The sequence below is a fragment of the Rhinolophus ferrumequinum genome, chromosome 4, assembly GCF_004115265.2.
Source record: "Rhinolophus ferrumequinum isolate MPI-CBG mRhiFer1 chromosome 4, mRhiFer1_v1.p, whole genome shotgun sequence".
Classification (NCBI taxonomy): domain Eukaryota; kingdom Metazoa; phylum Chordata; class Mammalia; order Chiroptera; family Rhinolophidae; genus Rhinolophus; species Rhinolophus ferrumequinum.
Window position 1 is genome coordinate 8494469 of NC_046287.1, and position 20780 is coordinate 8515248.

A 20780-nucleotide genomic window follows, 5' to 3' on the forward strand; every position below is an offset into this window, starting at 1 on the left:
AATTGTTTGTCTATTATAATAGGTGTTTTTTCATCTTTCCATGAAGATACTGTTATAGCTAACTTTCTTATTTCACCTCGATTATGTAAAACACAATTAACCTGTCGTTCTCTTTTCTCTAGCACATGGTAGTGATGGAAGATATGCTCAAAGACTTTCTTCTTGGGGAACATCTGTTATTGGTTGGTAACCAGGTGAGTTATGGCTGGAACTCAGGCACTAATGAATAATTGACAGTAACGGTTCAAAAGCAGTAAGTTTCTCCTCTTTGTTGGAATAAGTTTTGGAAATTCTTTTTCCTGAATGACTAGTTTAATTAAACAATGAAGGTCTTCTAACCTGTAAACTTTAGAATCGTCTCAGGGCTAAAATCCCCCCCATTCAATCACCGTCAAGTCTTGCCCATTCTATCTCACAAGTATCTATTCTTTTTCCCACGTGTGTCACCCTAGCCCCGTTCACCGTCACCTCGCACCTGGACTGCAGCAGTAGTTTCCTAAAATAGCTGTACCCCCTCATAGGCCCACCTGGTCTCCTCTGCACTCTGCAGTCAGATCGACACCTGCAAAATTAAAATCTGATCAAGTCTTTGTTTTTTGCGTACATGGACTCCCCACTGCCCTCAGGTACAGTCTTCCGGTATGGCTTCCAGTGTCCTGCAGGGTCTGGCCTCCGCTTGCTTTTCAGTCCCCAGCCTGGGCTCCCTCCCTTCTAGCTCTGAACTTCCCGCAGCGTCTTATCTCTGCTCTGGTCCTTGATCTGTGCCCTTCTCTGTGGAGCCCTCCAGGCCCCTTCCCACACCCCCTCCCTTAACTCCAGGGGCGTCTTCCCTCATCCCTCCCTAGCTGGTTCGGTTCCCCCGCTCTGCGTCCTGATCTCCCTGTCACCACACTGGTCATATGCCACTGTGTTCTCGCGTAGAATGACGTCTTCCCGGCTTGTCTGTCTGCCCCTCCAGGGCAGAGACCACAGTTCTCTCGCTCATCTCTGTATCCTCAGTTCCCAGCACAGGACCTGCTACATAGAAGATATTCAGCACTTGTTTAGGGAGGGAATGGATGAACATTTTGTCATCAGAGGGTCCTGATAATTTTCCTTAGTGGAATCGTCAGACTCACAGTGAAGCACATCTTTGGTTTTTTTAATTAGCCTTAAATTACGGATAACAAGCTTCCAGAGGAGTTGGGTCTTTTATTTTTCCTTTGTTTAATTTATAGAAACAATGCATATTCTTTCTTTATTTAGTCCCTCAAACTTACCATTTTAAAGTGTTGATTTTTTAAAACAATAGAAACGGGCCAGTTGAGTGGTTTATAGGTCGAGTGCACAGGCTTGGAAGTTAGCAGGCTAGAGGTCCAGTAGCTCCTACTTCACAGATAAACATGACTTTGTGCAAAATGCTTATCGGTTTCCCCATATGTAACCTGGAAATAAAAGTCGTACTTTATTGGGCTGATGTAAGGATCACATGAGATAATGCACAGAAAGCACTTCACACAGAGCCTGGCTCATAGTAGGTGCTCAGTTAAAATTAAATCTGTGTATCACTGTACTGTTAAAAAGGACTTTAATAAGTTCTCTTGTTTCATTTTTTCTCTAAACAAGAATTAAAAGGAAAGTGATAAATTGTTTACAGCCTTTGTTTCACTCTTTAAAAACTCCTACTTACAGAATACTAAAATACTAATAATTAAATTGCTAGTAATAATTAAGTGCTAATTAGTATTTAGCTAAATAAATGAGGTCTAACTTGGTGCATGCTTACATTTACCAGGTCTGGGAGTGGAAATGGGACCAAAGTGGCTGGTTAAAATCTAAACAGAGCTTTCTGAGTACTTTGGGCAGTTTCAGTTCCTTTCAAACTTGTTTTCAAGAGCTATCATCGGTGTTAAGATCCGAGCAAGATTCTAGACTCTTTTTTCCCCCAGCTTTATTGAGATATAATTGACAAAATTATAATATACTTGAAGTGTACAGTATGATGGTTTGATATATGTATACATTAATAATTACACATATTGTGACAGATGGGATTCCTCCCATCTATTAATTGCTAATTCACACATCCATCACCTCACATATTTACCTCTTTTTTAGTGAGAACATTGAAGTTTAAATTATATAAAACAGTGTTACCACATCAAACATTAGATCCTCAGACCCTATTCACCTTAGAGGTGAAAGTTTGTTCCTTCTTACCAACATCTCCCTGTTTCCCCCACGCCCCAGCCCCTAACAACCACTTTTCTACTCCGTTTGACGTGGTTTTTTTTTAGATTCCACATATGCGTGATACCATGCAGTATTTGCCTTTCTCTGTCTGGCTTGTTTCATTTAGCATGATGCCCTCCAGGTTAATTATGGTTAGACTCTGTCTGGACTGCTTCCATTGGTACGACGTAGAGGGAGGGTGAAGCCCCCTGTGTATCACTGGCAAATATAGCAGGTACCCCACAGGGATGAGCTTTGCTGAGGATGACGTGGAGTTGCTGCTCTCTTTCCCTGTGCGTCCCTCAGAGTCCCAATCATCTAGGACGTTCCTTTTCCTAGAGCGGATACTTCTGCAATGATAGTAACTCAGATCCTACATCAATAGCTTTGAGAGAATACTCCGCTGTATTTATCAGGGGTATTTCAGTACCTCTCTTTATATTTTATGACCCTTCTCACCTTCCTCCTTATTTCCATCTTGTGAAAATAAAGAGACAGACAAGTGACGTGCAGCTGACAGGTTAGGGACTGCTGACGGCCAACTCGCAGGGTAGTGTCACTGGTGTTTTCATTCAAATGCAAAGTGACAGCCATCTGGGAAAATGCCTGCTTTAATCATATGATTTGTTTAGAAAATAAGTAAACCACTTGTAGCAGTTAGTTGGTCTGGCTCCATTCTTTCTCTTTGTCCTTCGAAAACATTACATGATGACTACTCAGGAAGAAGCAAAGTCAATTAGAAGTGAAGCTTTGGGTGTTAAATATTGACAGAGCAGCCAGCAGTGGGTTAGTGTAATTATATAATAAAATGTAATGAGAGCTCTGAACACAAACTGTCTGTACGTAGATGCAGTCTACCCAGCCTTCTGTTTGCAAAGTAGAAACTGGCTGAAGGCCATGAACGAAACTTTCCAACAGTTGTTATAAGTTTAGAGAGGTTTTGAAAGATTCCTGTTACCAGTGGCAGTTTTTACAATGAGGAAATTTGAAAAGACTAAGAATACGTGTTGATTTTGAGGTATCTCAAGATTTATCATCTTTGTTAAGCCCAATCCCACCTTTTCCTTCCATATTATAATACTCTTTTCTCTAAAGATGAGACAAGATTTCTTAATTATTCTATTGGGAAGCTAAAAACAATTCCATAAACATCTCTTATCATAGGCAAAATAAAGTGGGCTTTTTTGGTGAAATAAGATAAATTTTTTTTTTTGTCCTTTCGATTTTCTATGTGGGATTGTAGGGCACAGTACATCAGATTCCCAGTAAGTGGAGCAGAATTACTGCCTGTCAGCCAAAGGCATAAGGTGCCTGGAAATTACGCGTTTGACAGTCCCGTGGTATATAATGCTATATACTGTACAGCAAGTTTGTATGCTGTTGCATGCAGTGTTTTCTACTTACTGGAATCATAACATTACATGTACCTTTCATGCAATTAGTAGTTTTATACTGGCTTTTTTTTAAATCACAGCATAATTTTCTATTTATTTCAACTTTACTGAGAGAGGGAAAAAAGAGAAATACCTATTTATTTTTGAGTCAGTGGTGCTTTTTCTGTCCCAATTCTACTCAAGAATAAGCTTCCTTCCTTCCCATTCCCATATCATATTTTATTTTGTAGAGCTATATTTATTCTATATGCAGAATATTTTGGGTTATAAAATCAGCCTACAGCAGCATTTTTTGTTGTTGTTGCTGTTGTTTAAAAACTCCCTAAGAATAAACTTGTTCATGTGTAGGAATACTTGAGTTTTGAAAGGCAGTTGCATTTTTTCAGATATCTGAAGGAAAAATATTTTAGCAGTGTGGTGGTGTAAAATGCTCAGGTACCCCTTACGTAATAATTATTTTTTAAATGTGCGGTATTTTGTTTTTAGAAATGAATATTTAATCATCTACATATAATGATTTTTCCTGGTTTCTGCTGTTAGAATGTCAAAGGAAGTCAAAATTAATTTATATTTAATGAGGCCTAATTAATAATTCACATTCATTTCTACATGAATGTGTTTGTCTATTTTGCCATATTTGTCAACTTTTTTTAAGTCAGCCTTATATCCTTTTACCAAATTATAGTAGTCAGTGAAATTTTTATGCATAAGCTCTTCTTGTATTCCATAGTGCATATTTTTTGCCCTTACCGTCATATATCATGCCTTCCTTATCAAATAACCACTTAGCTCTGGCTGGTTTTCATGTAGGATGCCTTCTCTATGCCTGACTGTCCTGTTTCATGTTTTTACGGTACTGTTTTTTTAGGTACTCCTTTCGATTCCACGGTAATTTCTGATCTATCAGCAATGATAGAAATCTTAGAAAGCATCTCTTCATTTTATTTTCCTGCTAGTAGTTGAAAATGGCTCCCCCTTGCCTATCAGATAAAATCTTACATAGGGAGATACTTACTCCACATGACCTACGATTGGCTCCAAAGTGCTTCCGTAATTCGAGTTGTTCCGAATCAGCTTCTCGCCGTTCCTGCGATCCCGGTCCCTTTGGCCCCCCCAGCCAGTCTCCAGTGTTGGCTTCACTCGGTGCCGCTTCCCTCATCCTCGACTATCCTGCAGGTTTTCAAGTGCATAGATGTTTTTTCCTCTCTGAAGCCTTTCTTAGTCTCCCCAAATGGAAATAATCTTGTTTTCCTCTGAATGTTTACAGTATTTTATCACATTTCTATTCAGGTTTATTTTAAAGTTGTCATAGGTCGTTTTTTTTTTTTTTTTTTAATTTCATCTATAACTTGAATTATCAGTTTCTTATGAGCAAGGATTACAAATGGTTAATATTTGTATATTTTACAGTTTCCAATGTACATTTTTTTGTCATCTCATTTAGTTCTACATTTACTTTTGAGGTAAATATTTTTTATTTTTCCCATTTTACAAATGAGCAGCCTTAAGCTCTAAAAGGTTAAAATACTCGCTCAAGGTCACAGAGCTAGTTAATAGCAGAGTTAGGATGTAGACCCCAAATCTCATGCTTTTTCTCACCATCTTACCTAATTCTTATACTAGTAATAATAACAGCAACAATAGCAATAATATCACATTGAGTTCTTATAATAGGCCAGGATCGATGCTTTACATACAGAGTACAGGGCACTTACAATTTTTCTATTATACAAAATTTTAAGGTGTTCTACAAAAAAAGTGTATAATAAACTCCCTTGTACCCATCACTTACTTAGTTTCAACAATTATCAGCATTTTGTCCATCTTGTTATATCTATTCCCCAAATATTTTTTAAATATGTCACCTTTTCATACATCTTTTACATAATGCATTTTTGTTATAAATATCTCAGTATTATCTCTTATAGAACCACAATTCCATTATTAAAAGTTACAAATTAATAATCATCCCGCACTATACTCTGATACCCAGCCTGTTTTCCGTTTTCCTTGATCATCTCTGGTATGTCATTTTACAGTTGATTTCTCCAATCAGCATCCAAACAAAGCTTGAATCTTGCGTTTAATTAGTGTGTCTCCCAAGTTCCTTTGCAAGAGAGAAGGTATTCTCTCCTGTTCTCTTTATGCCAAGAGCTATTGATCCATTTTCATAAATATAAACATTTTATTCAGAATTATACCAATATTTATGAACTTCCAATGAGGAAATAGTTTTAGAGTAAATTTCATTAAGCCAATTTAAGTTCTTGATTAATTTACACAGTGAAATTAAGCTGTATTAATTTTTTCCAGGCCAGAAATAACTGCTTGATTTTCTAATTTTCATAGCCTTTGATTTTGAAATCTTTCATACGTTAGGAAAATCAGTAAACATATCCTGTGTGCCAACCAAGCAGGATGTTATACAACTGTTACTATATAATTCTATATAATTCTTCCTATCTCATTCCATCTATTAAGTTTAGGCTTAGTATGACCAGGAACTTAGTTTTCTGCCCGTAGAGGCTTTGTAAATGTTTGTTGAATTGTTTAATATTGAAATACGGTGGATATTTTATTGCCAAAATAGAAGAATGTGAATTTTGCTAATTAGCAATTTGAACTGAGAGCTGGCAGATTGCTATGTGGCAGCGTCAGAAATACCCCATGTTGCTTCGCCAGCACAGTTGTCTGACATCTGTGGGGAGACTGAACGGTTTGTTCAGAAATGTTCTTCCTTGTGTTGCCAGCAGGTAGTGGCAGCAGGGAATTTGATAACTAAGCGTGGATGCTTCTAGAAACGCTGGCAGCTGGGGAGTCCCTAAGCCAGGAAGTACTTGGTTGCATCCAGTCCAATGACCCTCATCTTTATTTATATGGCTTTGTGTCCCTTCTCAAACCCCTTGCTCAGTGAATTTGACAGAATTACAGTCTGGAAATTCTTTGCTGTTCTGCCGCATCCTCTCTGCCAGTCAGTTGGTCCATCCAGTGTTTCTTAGTGAATATTTTTCTTGCATTTATTTTGAGTTTGTATTTTGTTTTTGCAGATGCATCGATTTCTTTTCCCCACAATATTTGTCACGGCTTCTTTGGTCGTACCTAACGACCAGACTACTCCAAAGTGTATCTTTGCCATTTATCACAACACAGTATTCCAAAGGGAGGTTGCTGTGATGTGGGTTTTATCATTCCTGTTTGAAAAAGGAGCTTGTAACTTTGACAGGAAGCTTTATGAGTAAGTGTGTTTTAGAGCCATGCAAACCAGCAGTGCAAACAAAATGTATGTCTTCTCATCTGACTTCTGGGTACTGTTTGTTGGCTCTGGTACAGAGGACCCATTTGTGCACATGTTTCAGATTCTTTACTATTCAGTTTTAATGATTTTTTTCTGATTACATAAGTGATGCATGTTGACTGAGAGAATTGGGGAAATAAGAAATTTCAGTGATCGTATAACAGCAGTCCCTTCTTTTGTTATAGGATTAAAAAATATTAGAATCAGAGAATGTTTAGACATCAGCTTATCTGGACCCTCTGAATTTAAATGAGCAAATCTAAGCTCAGATGGTGGTAGAAACTCCACCTGGCAGAGGTGAAGCAGGAATCATAATCTAACTCTCCTAAGCAGTAGTATAGTAAGTATATTTTCAGGCTAATGTTAAGCAAAGAGTTGGAAGGTTTGATATTTGATGGAAATGTTAAGGCTAAAGAAAAGCAGCTGCAATTTCTTTCTCATGATTTTAGTGTAATATTAGTTTCTTTATTTTGTTATTTTTGACTGCAGTTGGATTTGTTAATGACATTCATGTAGTAGCTTTTCTAAAAAGAAAAAATGTGAAAACATCTCTAAATATTATGCAAACTGCTCTAACTCCATGTAAGTTATTAAAGAATTGGGGGCAGGGGGTTGGCCGGTTAGATCTGTTGGTGGGAGCATGGTGCTATTAGTAGCACCAAGGTTGCCTGTTCGATTCCCACATGGGCCACTGCGAGCTGCACCCTCCTTAAAAAAAAAAAGAAAGAAAGAACTAGAGGGAACTAGAAGGAATGCCCAAAGCGAAGACACTTGGAGAGTCCATTTAAAATATTACTGCAGAAGAAAAAATCCCACTTGGCTTTCTCTCTGTTTCCCTCCTGAAACTTAGATACCGTGCAGGGAGTTCCTGGACTCACGTTTCAGGCTGTTTTATAACCCTGGGGTGACTGATCTCTGACTTCATGACATCAGCACATAAACTCTCATACAAATCAGTTCAGTGAGGCTACCACCTGACATTCTGTTTTGCAATGTGGTGAAACAGAAAACAGCCCAATATGTTGAGTCAGAATGGATTTGCCTTCAAAATCCATTGTGTACAGGGTTGGTTACTGCTTAGAACTGAAGTTTATTTCTCTCCAAAGTAGGTACATTACCTCCCACCCACACAACGGGCATGAGGATTCCAGTAAGCACTGAGAGCGTGTGTATGCAGACAGCAGAGGGCCCCATAAATGTTGGTTTCCTCCTTGGTAAAGAGAGGGCACAAGGTACCCGGAAGAGGTTTCTACCTCCTTTAGCAAAAGAAAATCGCATGACTTCCCTTTCTTTTCCGTCCCTCTTCTCAGTTTTCAATAGTTATTCCCTGTAGGTTCTACTTGAGTCTCCAGTGATAGGAACATGAATGGGGACGGTTCTGGCCTCCAGGAGTGTGTCTTCTTGCCAAGGCACCTGGCACATCACCAGAATACAGGGTGCTGAGTGGTGTCAGCACCTGTGGTTTCGGAACCCAAAGGAGAGAGTAGTTCTGGGTCTCAGATTTTATGGAGGGAAGACAGGGGAGAGCCTCAGAAGAGCAGGGACATTTCCTCTGAACGCGGAGAGGTGAGTGGAAGGTGACAGGTAGACGGGGAAGGATGGGCTGTTCCATCCTAACAAATAGTGCGATCAAAGAGCTGGAAGCCAAGGGTTCTGGAGACAGCTGGCTGGTTAGGACCACGTCTGAGTGCCACTTGCAATGGCCGACACAGCAAGCTTGCAAGTTGATCTGCTTCGGTGGGGGATCTTTGAACTTTCAAGTCCCAGAACAATTACCCTTCGCCCGAATGCCACTCCCAGCCTCATTCTCTCTTTGCCTGCTTTCCATACCTTGTCAGCCTTTTCCTCCTGCTCCACTCCTGGCTCCTTCTCCTCCTCCACAGGATAGGGATAGAGTTGTCCAAGTTCTGTGTTTTCTTCTTGTCCAGGAAGATAGGCCCGGAAGCCCTTTTCCTCTTTTGCTGCTAATCTCTTTGAGGAAACAGGGCAACTAAAATAGTAAGTCTGGGGAAGTTATAAGAGTCCCAGATCGTTCTATGTTCTTCAAGACATGGCCCCTGATCTTTTCTCTCACAGAAACTGGAAGCACGTGTACTTCCTGCCCTCGGTGCGATTCCTGTCTCTTACCGTGCTCCCTTTTCTCCTGACCCTGTAGCCAAAGGGCTATAGGACCCGAACTCTGTGACGGTCCTTCTTCCCAGGACAGTGTCCTGAGGGACACAAAGGGACAGTAATGACAAGTGCCTTTCTCTTGAGGCAGTTTGTAGCTTTTAGGAACTCTCATTCCACAGGTTCCTTCTCCCGTTTAAATTTTCACTCTCTAAATATGATCTTCGCTAAGAGTCAGTAATGATATTAAAAACTATTTCATGCTCCTTTTTATTAAAGGATACAAATTGTATATTCTGAATGATGACTAGTAGGTATAGATATGCACAGCAACAAAATAAAAACGATAGCAGATTTGTTTTAGCAGTTGCACATTGGGTAGTGCTTTGTTTTCTAAATTTCCCAGTGAGAAAAATGAGTATGGATAGCTTTTATAATGGAAAAATAAGATACTATTTTTGTATTTATTCAGTTATTAAAGTAATCCTGAGGATTTTCTGTTCTAGGTGAAAACTGTGATTGGAACAAGCTGGTTGCTATAACTGTTTCATTTTGCTCAGGATATTTACAGAAATTCCTTCCTAGGTTATGCTTTACCATTTCCTTGAAGGAACGATCAGAGCTTTAAAAATGAAGTCGGAAATGACCTGATGAGATCCCTGTTTTAGGAAAATAACTTAACAAATTGTGGGCTGGCCTGTTGTGTGTCGGAGGCGGAGACCAAGCAGGACCCTTTCTAGCATCTGAGCAAGATACAGGGGCTGCCTTTGAGAAGAGAAGGGGAGAGGAGGAAGCGCATATGGGAAGCAGGCCCTTCAAAGCAAACATGTCCAAAATTAAACTCCTTTTTTTGTGTAAAGTAGAATTCCCTCTCCACCCAGCAAATTCTCTCCTCCTCCCCTCTTTCACATGTCAGGGAATGGACCACCTTCCACCCAGTTGCCAAGACCAACACCGACTTCTACTTATCCCCACGTGCCGCCCATCACCAAATCCTAAATGTCTCTGAAATCTATTTATCTCTGCTCCTTTGTTTAATCCACCATCATCTCCTGCCTGGGTTTTTTAAGGAGTTTCCAAACTGTTTTCCTTTGCCTTCATTCTTGCTCTCTACTAGACCGTTCTACCCGAGTGATTTTCCAAAACTGAAAATCTGAGCCTATTCCTCCTCTACCTCCGTGGCTTCTCGGTGCGTTTAGGAAATGGTCCAAACTCTTTTAAGTGGTTTCCAAGACTTTGCCAGAGCTGGACCCTGCCTACCGTTCTAGCTTTGTTTCTTACTAGCTATAGCAACTCTTCTCTTGGAATGTCCCTTTTCGTAATCTTCATAGCACTGGCTCCTTGTCATTCAGATTTAGCTTAAAAGTTACCGAAGGAGAGGTCTTCACTTCTAACTCATATTAAATCGCCGCCCAGTCTGTATCACCTCACCCTATCTCGGTCGTCTGTAGTGAATTTATCACCATTTGATTATTTATTTATTTATTTATTTATTTATTTATTTATTTATTTATGTGATTAGTTCGTTAGTTAGTTAGTTGTCTAATTACATGTTGCTACCTTTCTTCCTACTTTTTCTAATCTACCTTTCAATCTGTTTCCACATTTCTGGAATGGAAGCTGTGTAAGAGCAGAAACCTCATCTTTTTTGTTCACTCTTATCCCTTGACGCATGCCAGCACTCAACAAATATTTATCGATATGTTGAATGAATAAATAATTGATCTCCTGGATACCAGTCTCTCCTCTTGTCAGCGTATTTTGCAGATTATTTCCATACTGACCTTCTTTAAACGTTGATATTTCCATGTCTCTCCCTGATTCAAGGGTGTCCAACGGATCTTAATTGCCTGCGCCTGTCTGGGCATGCTGGATACTTCTGTCTTCCTTATTAAGTAGCTAGTAATCATTCCAGTCTCCTAGTCTCTCTTGTGTCTGCCATCTTGTGGAACATTTAATGGACCAAAGATAAGCTAGAGATGCTAATCCTATGAAAGCCCACGTCACACAAGTTAGCAGTAGTTTATCTAGATGGTGGCTCGTCTTCTGTGTTTCAAGTATGGATGTCTTGCCTCCCTCTGCGGATTGTGAGGGACAAATTCTCATATTCCCTTTGAGAATTTGTTCATCTTAGAGGCGCTGTCATAGTGTAAGTACAAAGACGATGCTCCATAAATACCCTCTCCATCCTTGGTGCTGGTAGCATGCCTCTCTGCACGAGATTTTTGAGCACGTAGCAGAAATACCAGTGAAATTGCCAGCTTCCCTTTATGGGGCTTTGGCTCCTGCTGCTGGACACCATGCTTTTCCCTGATCTGCCTGGTTTTGTTTTTTAGGATGGATTCTTAGAAGTGGGGAAAGAGATCATTCAAGGCCCAGGTTACCTAAATCAATTGCAAACTGAAAGAAATATAACCCATCATGTTGGGACTAAAAGCATCAGAATCAGACAGACCTGATTTGAATCCCCACTCCACTATGATTAGCTGTGTAACCGTGAACATGTTGCTTAATTTCTCTGAGCTTTGGTTTCTTGATTTGTTGAGGCTAAAATAATCATAATACCTACCTCACAGAACTGTTATGATAATGAAATGAAGTAACATGTGAAAAATACTTAGCATAGAGCCTGGGTCAGTATAAGAACTCAGTAAGTGTTATTTATTGCTAGAACTCAGCTTTTTTTATCCACTCCTATTCTTCCCACACAAATCACTTGTTGAAAGATTTACATCCCTTTAATAACGTATTCCACCTCAAAGTGAAAATTTTTAAATGGGGAAATAACATGGGAGTGGAATCCATTTTTAATAGTGTGTCCTCTACAAAAGGACAGCATCAGGAAGTGGTAAGTAAATGAGGGCATTTGTAGGACGAGCACGTACTTGAGATTTAGTACTAAACCCTGGTTATAATTTTAGGTTGCCAAGGCTTTAAAGGACTGCAAAGTGGGGTCAAAGGAGAAGAAGTGAGTGTTTGATTAAAACAGAAGAAGTGCAGTATTACATCTTCTTGCAACTGAAAACTGTGTTTCTGAAGGACTGATTAGAAAAATCATTGTTTTTGTATTTACTTGATCACCTTTGATGCCATTCTTCAAATCTTCCATAGTTAATATTCTGCTGTAATGTTGACACGTCAGTGTCGAAATTATAGAATAGAAAACAACAAGATGTAGAAGGGTAAAAATTATTTATGTATTTTCTTTTAAATAAGCGATTGGTACTAGTGTATATATTTAGAAGTAATTTCTTTAAAAAAAACACACACACGAAAAAAACACCGTGTCATAGAAGATGTATATTTGCTAGTTCAGTTTTCATTAATAATAGCTAAAATAGTACAACTTTGAAGAACTAGGTTTTGGTAAAAGATTCTTCTGTGTGTTTTTTTTAATTCCAGACAAAAGTCTCTTTTTGTTTAATGCTTTTTGTGTAATTACAGGGTGTAGGAAAAAACAAGATTGTTGACAGATTTCTTCACCTGCTCAATAGACCCCGAGAATATATCCAGCTACACAGGTAAAAGGAAAAGACCCACAACCACTTAAGATCTGGTTTAATTATTTCGTTTTCCCCAGTATAATATAAAATTATTTTCTTAAAGGCCCATTTTATAAACCCATTTTATTTCTGTTCCTCTTGCTCTTATCTCTCCTTTCCTTAAAAGGTAATAAAACCATGCAAAGTTTATTTTTAAAGTGACTAATGCTTTATAAACATGAATTAATAGACATTTTGTGGACAGAGAGTGATGAACATTATATTCCAGGAGTAGATTTCATCAACAGAAAGGCTCTTAAATTAGAATAAAAATGTGTAGAGTCTCACTCCACTCTAACAGGAAGCTAAAATAGCTCACAAGAGAAACAATAAATGATATGAATCTCAGGGATGAGATAAGGGACTCAAAATATGGAAGAAATCAATTATTTGTTCCCTTGCCTTCCTTAAAAACACTTTGTGGATTATCCCAGAATGCTGGTTCAGAGATAGCTTTTAATCAAGTAGATTTTCTAGACATGGGTTGTTTTTAGATTTATTAGTGAACCTGCTCCAATCTTTTTAAAATAAAAAAATATACGTACAGCCACTGGGGTGGGGGTAGAAATAAAGCAAGGGAATATACCAATTAATAAGCAACTTAAAACTAGATTAAATTGTTATTGTTTTAATCCCATGAGATAAAAAATATTGTGTAGTAGAAACAACATTGGATTGAATTACAAAAATTATTTTCTGGTTTGGGTCCTTTCACTAAATAATGATGTGTTCCTGAAAGAAAATTGTAGGAGAAAAAAGGCACAGTTAGTGGGCCAAAGGAGAAAAAGAAGAGAACCAAAGTAAAGCTGAAGGATGGTCAAAACCTCCCTCTGGCTGTGAAGGGGTAACTGGTGCCAGATTAGTCCTACCACAGTAAAGAACTATAAACGTGGACAAAACACCAGGAAAAGAACAACGACCAGAGAGAGCTGTGAGCTGAACCACCACCAGACCTCCCACACTGTTAGGCATCTTGGCTGAACACTGGTATTAGAAGATCCCTAATGAAGTCCATGCTGTAGAAGTAGGACCCATCTATCCATAGAATAAAAGCTACTCTACACACCCTTACGAAGTTTAAAAATAAGCCTTGAAAAAAAGCAAGGATGCTTGCTATTTAACATTATTTTGGAAGTTTTTCTCATACAAAGTGACTTTAAAAATTACGGGGATGAGTATAAGGGGACGAAATGCCTCAAAAAGATCAAGTTGATTCAAAAGAATATAAATTAACTCCTTAGCTGAACAAACTAATACTGAATGAAGGAAGACTACAAATCCAGACAGTCAACATCAAAGCATTCATAATGTCAAACATTAAATGGAAAATTACTAGATTTACAAAGAAACAAGAAAATTGGTTAATAGAAATAGACTCCAGAATGGTGAATAATGGAAATAGCAGACAAGGACTGTCATGTAGTGCCATAAATATGTTAAGGCATTTAGAGAGGAAAAAAATAAATATGAGGAAATTTTTAGGAATTCTCCATACTGAAATGGCAACCCTAAAAATAACAGTCTCACATATGAGTAATTGGAAACTCAAAAGAAAGGAGAAAGAATAGGGCAGAAAAATATTTGAAGATATAAGTGGTGTAAACATTCCAAAATTGGATGCAAATTATAAAGTCACCAATTCACGAAGCTCAGTGAAACTCGAGCAGGATAGGCCAGAAACCGTGACAAAGTACATTATAATCAAATTGTTGAATATTGAAAGAGAAGAATCTTTAAAGCTGCCAGAGTAAAAAAGACATACATAGTACCCCCTTATCTGCAGGGATAAGTTCCAACCCTCAGTGGATGTCTGAAGCTGTGAATAGTACTGAATTCTAAATATGCTATGTTTTTTACTATATATACTCACCTCTTCACTTAAAGGAAGCACTTTATGGCTTTGCTTTGGCATAGCCAAGTTGCCAGCATCACTACTCTTACACTTTGGGGCCATTATTAAATAGAATAAGGGTTATTTAAATGCAAGCACTGCCATACTGTGACAGTTGAACTGAAAAACTCTTCCTTTTCTCTCTTACCTTTAAACTTTTCCACCAGTTTTTCTTCCTACATGGGCAAAGTTTGGGGGAAAATAATGAAAGATCAAAACATTTAAATAGTTTGCTAGTTCTCACCTGAATAACTCATTTGTGACATATCATACATAGTTCCAGTTTTCTAGCCAGAAGGCACATGGCAAGATGCGTGTTTTACATTTTAAGGATGATACAGTGAGCACTACAATTTTTCATTCTTAGGAGAATTTGTGCTGTTTTATTTCGTTTGCATTGTGTTTAGTTTTTATGGCTTAACGATGGCCTTAAAAATACGTAATTACTTGAAAGTTTTAATGAATGTATATACTGATGCCCCTTGAACATATAATGTCAATTTAGAGCAAAAGCAAATGAATTTAAATTTTATACTTTAAAATAATCAAGCTGAAAACCAACTTCCTCTTAAGAAAGACTTCAGAAGTTGAAATCAGCTCTCAAATTTATGCCCCAGAAAGAAGGAAGTCACTGTATATGAGAATCCCTTTGTATAGTGGGGCAATTTTTCCTTTCCTTTGTATCAGACAACAATATATTTTTAAAGAAAGATACGTTAGGCTCAACTACCTCAGTCAATTCTGATTATAGATTATGGAGGTGGTTACTTGATCAGCGAAAAAGGAGACAAATTCAGCTGGTATTTATACGTATTCCTGGGTGTGTGTCACCCTCACACTTGTACACAGGCCTTTTGCTTACGATTCATTATCTTTAGTATTTATAAAAAGTTTTGATGCATCTTATTTTTCTAGGAATTATTCCTTGTCTTCTAATTATTGGTATAAAGTTATTTATAACATCATCTTATAATATTTTAGTGTCCTTAGGTTTAGTCAACGATATCTTCGTTTTTATTCCTAGTATTCGTTATTTGCCTTCTCTCTCTTTTTTACATGATCAGTGTTGCCAGGGGATTATCAATATTATTGGGTCTGTTCAAGCAGCCACCTTTTTCAGTGTTGACCCTCTCTTTCATGTTTCTTTTCTGTGTCAGTAATTTCTGATTTTATCTTTATTGTAGCCTTCCTTTTGTTTTAATTGAATGTGTTGTTCTTTAGTAAACTTTTTTTATATGAACGCTTAAATCATTGATTTTCAACCTTCAATTTATACATGTGTTTGAGGCTATCTATTTTGAATCTCTCTTTGGGTCTCAGTGTTTTCATCCCTAAGTAAGAGAAATGGGCAGGGTCATTTCTAATATCTCTTTTATCTCTATAGTTTACTATTAGGTTGGTGCAAAAGTAATTGCGGTTTTTGCAATGATTTTTAACCTTTTAAACCGCAATTATTTTTGCACCTGCGTAGCACCTTTCGTTGGGCAAGAAGCAGGCAGTATTCAACGTGCTTTAAAAAGTTTCGATTAGAGATACTATGTTGTACTTCCTGCCTAGAATGTCTTTCACACCAGCCTTTGGTTGTGAAGTAACCAGTGATCTGTAAATACTGAAAAACTACATACTGCTTGTTTATATATGTGGTGATTCTTCCATTGGCTACATAAATGTGTGGATAGATATATTATCTGTGGAAAATCTTTCTAAATTCAAAATGTAATTAAATTTTAAAGCCATATATTTATGTGATTTTTGTTATAGCACCCATTGCTGTTTTATTGATTGATGACAGTATCACCAAAAAAACATCCATTCACTTTAAAAGGGGCCTTAGGTATCTCTATTTGGCATTATTTGATACTAATTTTGTATAAAGGCAGAAGTAAAACGCCTCCATTTCTGTTTAAAGTATGTCATGTGAATGACTTTTCATTAATTAGACTGACATTCCCATGAATGTCAATGTGAGTTGTTTCTTTATTATATATGCCATTAGGGCTGTATGTGCCATAACATTTAAGCTCATAAAATTGCTTTAGAGAAACATTTTTAAAGAACTAAAAAAAGCAGTTGAAAAAAAATGTTTAGACTTCTCTGATCAATGGGGGAACTACTTAAAGTCTTTACTTTGTTTATTTTAGATTCCTTTTAATGGATTTGCGATGTTACCATCTAAATAATCAGCCACACTCAGTTTAGTTTACGGATGTCATTCCAACAACATTAGTTATGAGCCATTGAAAGCACAATCTTGATAAGTCAAAGCATCATCAAACATATGGGAATGGCCATCTTATAATTATCAGATCTCATGAAATAAGCAAGCTGGGCAATTCATGTCTTTAGTTAAAATCAAGATGTTGTCCTAAGGGTATTAGTTAGGTAATTTAAAAGATTAATGGACATAATTACGTTTGATGTTACATACTTTTGACAGAAGACACTACAGGGCTCACATTTGTGAGCTGCATCTATTTACTTGTTGTTCCACAATGTTATGTTAATTAAAGAGGACACATAATACGTCAACTTCTGGAGCTATATTTCCTCCTTGGATAAAAGCTGTATTAACATCAGAATTATCTTAGGGTTTTGTAATACTCATGATACCAGATTTTCGTTTTCATTTGCTACTTCTCGTACATGGAGATGAAGGCACAGGTTCCATCATTAGTGTGACCTGTGCTCTTGGGTATTTTTCTAACGTTGGTGCCCATTGTAAATATAGGGTTCCCAGGTCCCCCAGTATAATCCCACTGGGATTTTCCTCAGGTATGCTCGATTTATTCCGTACTGGACCATTCTCTGTCCTACTCACAAGTTCTGAACTTGTATCCATCTAAAATGCGCTCTATTTCTCCCTTAATCCTTTAAGATTTGGTCCACTGTTATTTCTGTATGAACCCTTTTCTGATTTGTTCTTCTGGGTCTAATTGTTACCTCCTCTGAAACTCCATAGGCCTGAATTTGTACCATTGAGATACAAAGGACATGGATTTTAGACATCAAATTGTGTCGTTCACTTTTGTGTGGCCTTGAACTCCTTGAGTCCTAATTTCCTTACCTATAAAATTGAAATAATAATACCTTGCAGGGTAGTTATAAAAATTAAATGAGAGAATGTGTGCAAAGAACCAACCACATATCTGGCACATTTTAGGCACCTAAATTTTTAGGCAAACTAATAAATACTAGTTTCCTGCCACATACCCCACTTTCTTGTCTCACTCTGATTTGCATGCAGTTCATTTCTATACCTTATTTCCATCCCCTCCCCTTCTCCCAGTCCTGCCACCCCAACTAAACAGTGAAGTTTTTGAGGGGCAGGAGTCTGGTTTATTTTTTATATATTAGTTGTTCACCTGATTTATAGTTATTAGATTCCTGTTGCTTGCCTGTAGCTGCTTTACACATGGATGATGTATAGATGATGATTTTGAGCTTCACCTAGAGGGGCTTGCTTCCTTTCCAGTGGGTGAGAATACATCAGCATTTCCTTTACAGTGTTGTAGATCAGCTATGACAGAGGCGTGTGCAAGTTCTGCGGGAACCTAGAGAAGAGGTGCCAACCCTCTGATTGTACGTATGTGATACAGTGGGAGATATCTGGAGAAGGTGGTACTCAGTCTCAGCCTTAAGGGATACACAAGAGTTTTCTAAGTGCAGAAGAGAGAAAGGGGCAGTATGCTCGCTAAACAAAATGCGATCTAAACACCAGGAAGGGAGAGGCAGCTTGCTGTAGCATGGGATGGATATGCAGAGATGACTTGGTGGCAGGAGGACGATGTGGGCCTAGGAGGGGCCCTGCTGATGTGGGATTTTATCCTGAATGCAACGTGATGGAGTTAAAGCAAGAAAGATCATTCTGACCACCGTCTGTGGGTAGATCAGAGCCAAATGAGACTTGAATGGCAGAGAACACTAGGTGATCGCAGTAATCGAGATAAAATGGTTGGGGCTGAACTAATATATTGGCAGTGAGAATGGAAAGAAAGGATATATTTGCAATAGGTTTTACTGGATATTGTGGAAGCCCTGATAACTGCATGGAGGGTAAGGGGAAATGAGAAGAGTAACTTTCTTATGTATAGTCTACCCATCATGAGGCAGGAACTGTGATTTCCAGTGCTTCTGTGTTGAAATGACTTGATATGTGCTAATTCCATGTGGACCTTCCGCTCAAGCTCCCCTGAGCAGTCCTTCCTACCTAGAGGCACTGACGGTTGTTTTAGAATTGAGTAAGGCCCCTTCTTCACATATGTATGACCTGTGATTGCATTCTGTAAGTACTCTCACGCCTGAGATGGTTCAAGTATTGCATTGTGTAGATGGTTATGGTTAAAACACTTGCTTTTTGCCTTTCATATTTTTATATACTTTTTCTTTGTGAAATCAAATGAGATAAAATGAAGTGTAGAACTGTAGCACTGACCCTCTTCCAATCAAATGTCCTGGAGTGAATGATGACATGCTTTAACAGACACAGCCTTATCCAACATGTAAGGCTTTCCTCAGGCTGAAGAACACCGAATGTGACACTGTAAATTTTGAAATCCACAATGTCCCAGAAAACAAACAGATGTGTTGGTAGAAACTAGAGCAACTAAAAGCTTTTCTGAAGTCTCATGGAAAAAGCTGTTATTGAGCCATCAGGACATTCTTAGCCCTGAGAAGAGCAGTAAGAACTGCAGGCATGCCAGCTGCTACCCAGCTCTGAGCTGCCCCTTCTGTCTCACCTGCCCCATTAAGAAGCTGAAAAGGCGATTTTAGAAACACTTTTATCAGCGGTTGGACAGTGCTTTCCCCACTGAGCATGCCCTCTGCTAGCCTGTTTTACAAAACGGGCTCTGGCCAGTGCCTCTGACTTCTCCATGCAGGTCTTTAGGTTTGTAGTAGGTTTTCACTCTTCTCTGGATCATCCCCAAATCCGTTTAAGTTCCTATATTATTTTTGTTTATTCAACAAACACGTGCATAGCAGCTACTCTGTGCTGGGCACTGTTCTAGACTGTTTTCGAGTTGTAACGTGGTCCTGCTCGCTACGACTCTGAGATAAATACCGTGACCTCTGTTTTCCAGGTCAGGACACTGAGGCACAGAGAGGTTACACAGCATGGCTGAGGTCACACAGCTGGCTTCATACAGCCTGGCGTCAGCTCTGCCCTCACCACTGCACATGCTGCTTCTTTGTTGTGCTGATCAAATAGTATCAGTGACAATAGTACTTTAGTCAGTACCTCACTGAAGCGCTAGCCATGTGGCAAGACTGCTGGTCAGTCAGTTCTTACATTCTGCATTTCAGTCTATGGGTAATAGCCTGATGTTTTAAATTCTAGCGTTCTAGTTCTAATCCTTGTCCAGCTTCACTTTCCTTTGGCCAGGCAGTCCATAGTTTTCCATTTTTCAATAGTAATATCCTTATTACATTTCATTGTCTGTCTTCTTGACCACTTCTCCAGATTATTAGACTTCCTTTGGCTGTTAATCACACATGCCCTGTGGTATGTTATCAGTACATTTAGTCACTCTGTTTTCTGGTCTGTCATCCAGGTGACTCATAGGAACCTAAAGCAAAGCACTTCCTGTGGTCTTTATGTGGTGTCCCTCCCAGGCCAACACTGCTTCAGTTGTCAGTGCTCCCACTGAGCGATTGTGGGGACAGGTTGGTAAGTCAGACCTGCAGACCCCTGAAACGAGAGACCAGCAAGCAGCGCACTCTAGATTGTTTGGGAAGAGAAGACTGGAAACAGGGAGGATTCCAAAGGACTCTTTTTCATCTTTATTTCCTAAATCACAAGCTAAACAAGCTTGAGAACCACTGATGCAGTGTGTATTTTTTTTCTTTTTCTTTTTTTTAGTTTTCTTATATCCCCTGCCTCTAGAGAATAGCTACATTCCTTTCAAGTGTTACGTATTTTTTTTCAGTTTGAGAAAAACTTTAAAAATCCAAAAAATGTAAATCAAAATACATAATACATACCCAAATTTGTCACTCAGAACTAACAACTGTTACAAATGTTTCAGATTGGATGTTACTCTTCCTTCTACAGAAATAAAACACTACATACCATGTTTCCCTGAAAATAAGACCAGGTCTTATATTAATTTTTGCTCTAAAAGACGCATTAGGGCTAATGCTCAGGGGATGTCATCCTGAAAAATCCTGCTAGGGCTTATTTTCCGGTTAGGTCTTATTTTCGGGGAAACATGGTATCATGATAACTAAAGTTCCCTTCAACCACCGCCTCCAATCTCATTTCCTCTTCATCAAGTCAATCACTATTATCAACTGAATTTATAGACTTTCAGTCCTTTGTTTTTTTTGTTTTTTAACTTGTA

General features: G+C 38.4%; 1 protein-coding gene across 1 annotated transcript in view; it reads left to right on the forward strand.

Annotated features, from left to right (window-relative positions):
- The window catches only part of VWA8 (von Willebrand factor A domain containing 8), a 299559-nt gene that overhangs the window by 126237 nt on the left and 152542 nt on the right, over window positions 1-20780 (forward strand). The window contains exons 20-21 of the mRNA XM_033104113.1: window positions 123-194; window positions 12454-12530. Coding sequence (XP_032960004.1) covers window positions 123-194; window positions 12454-12530 — 149 coding nt within the window. The remainder of the gene's footprint in view (window positions 1-122; window positions 195-12453; window positions 12531-20780) is intronic.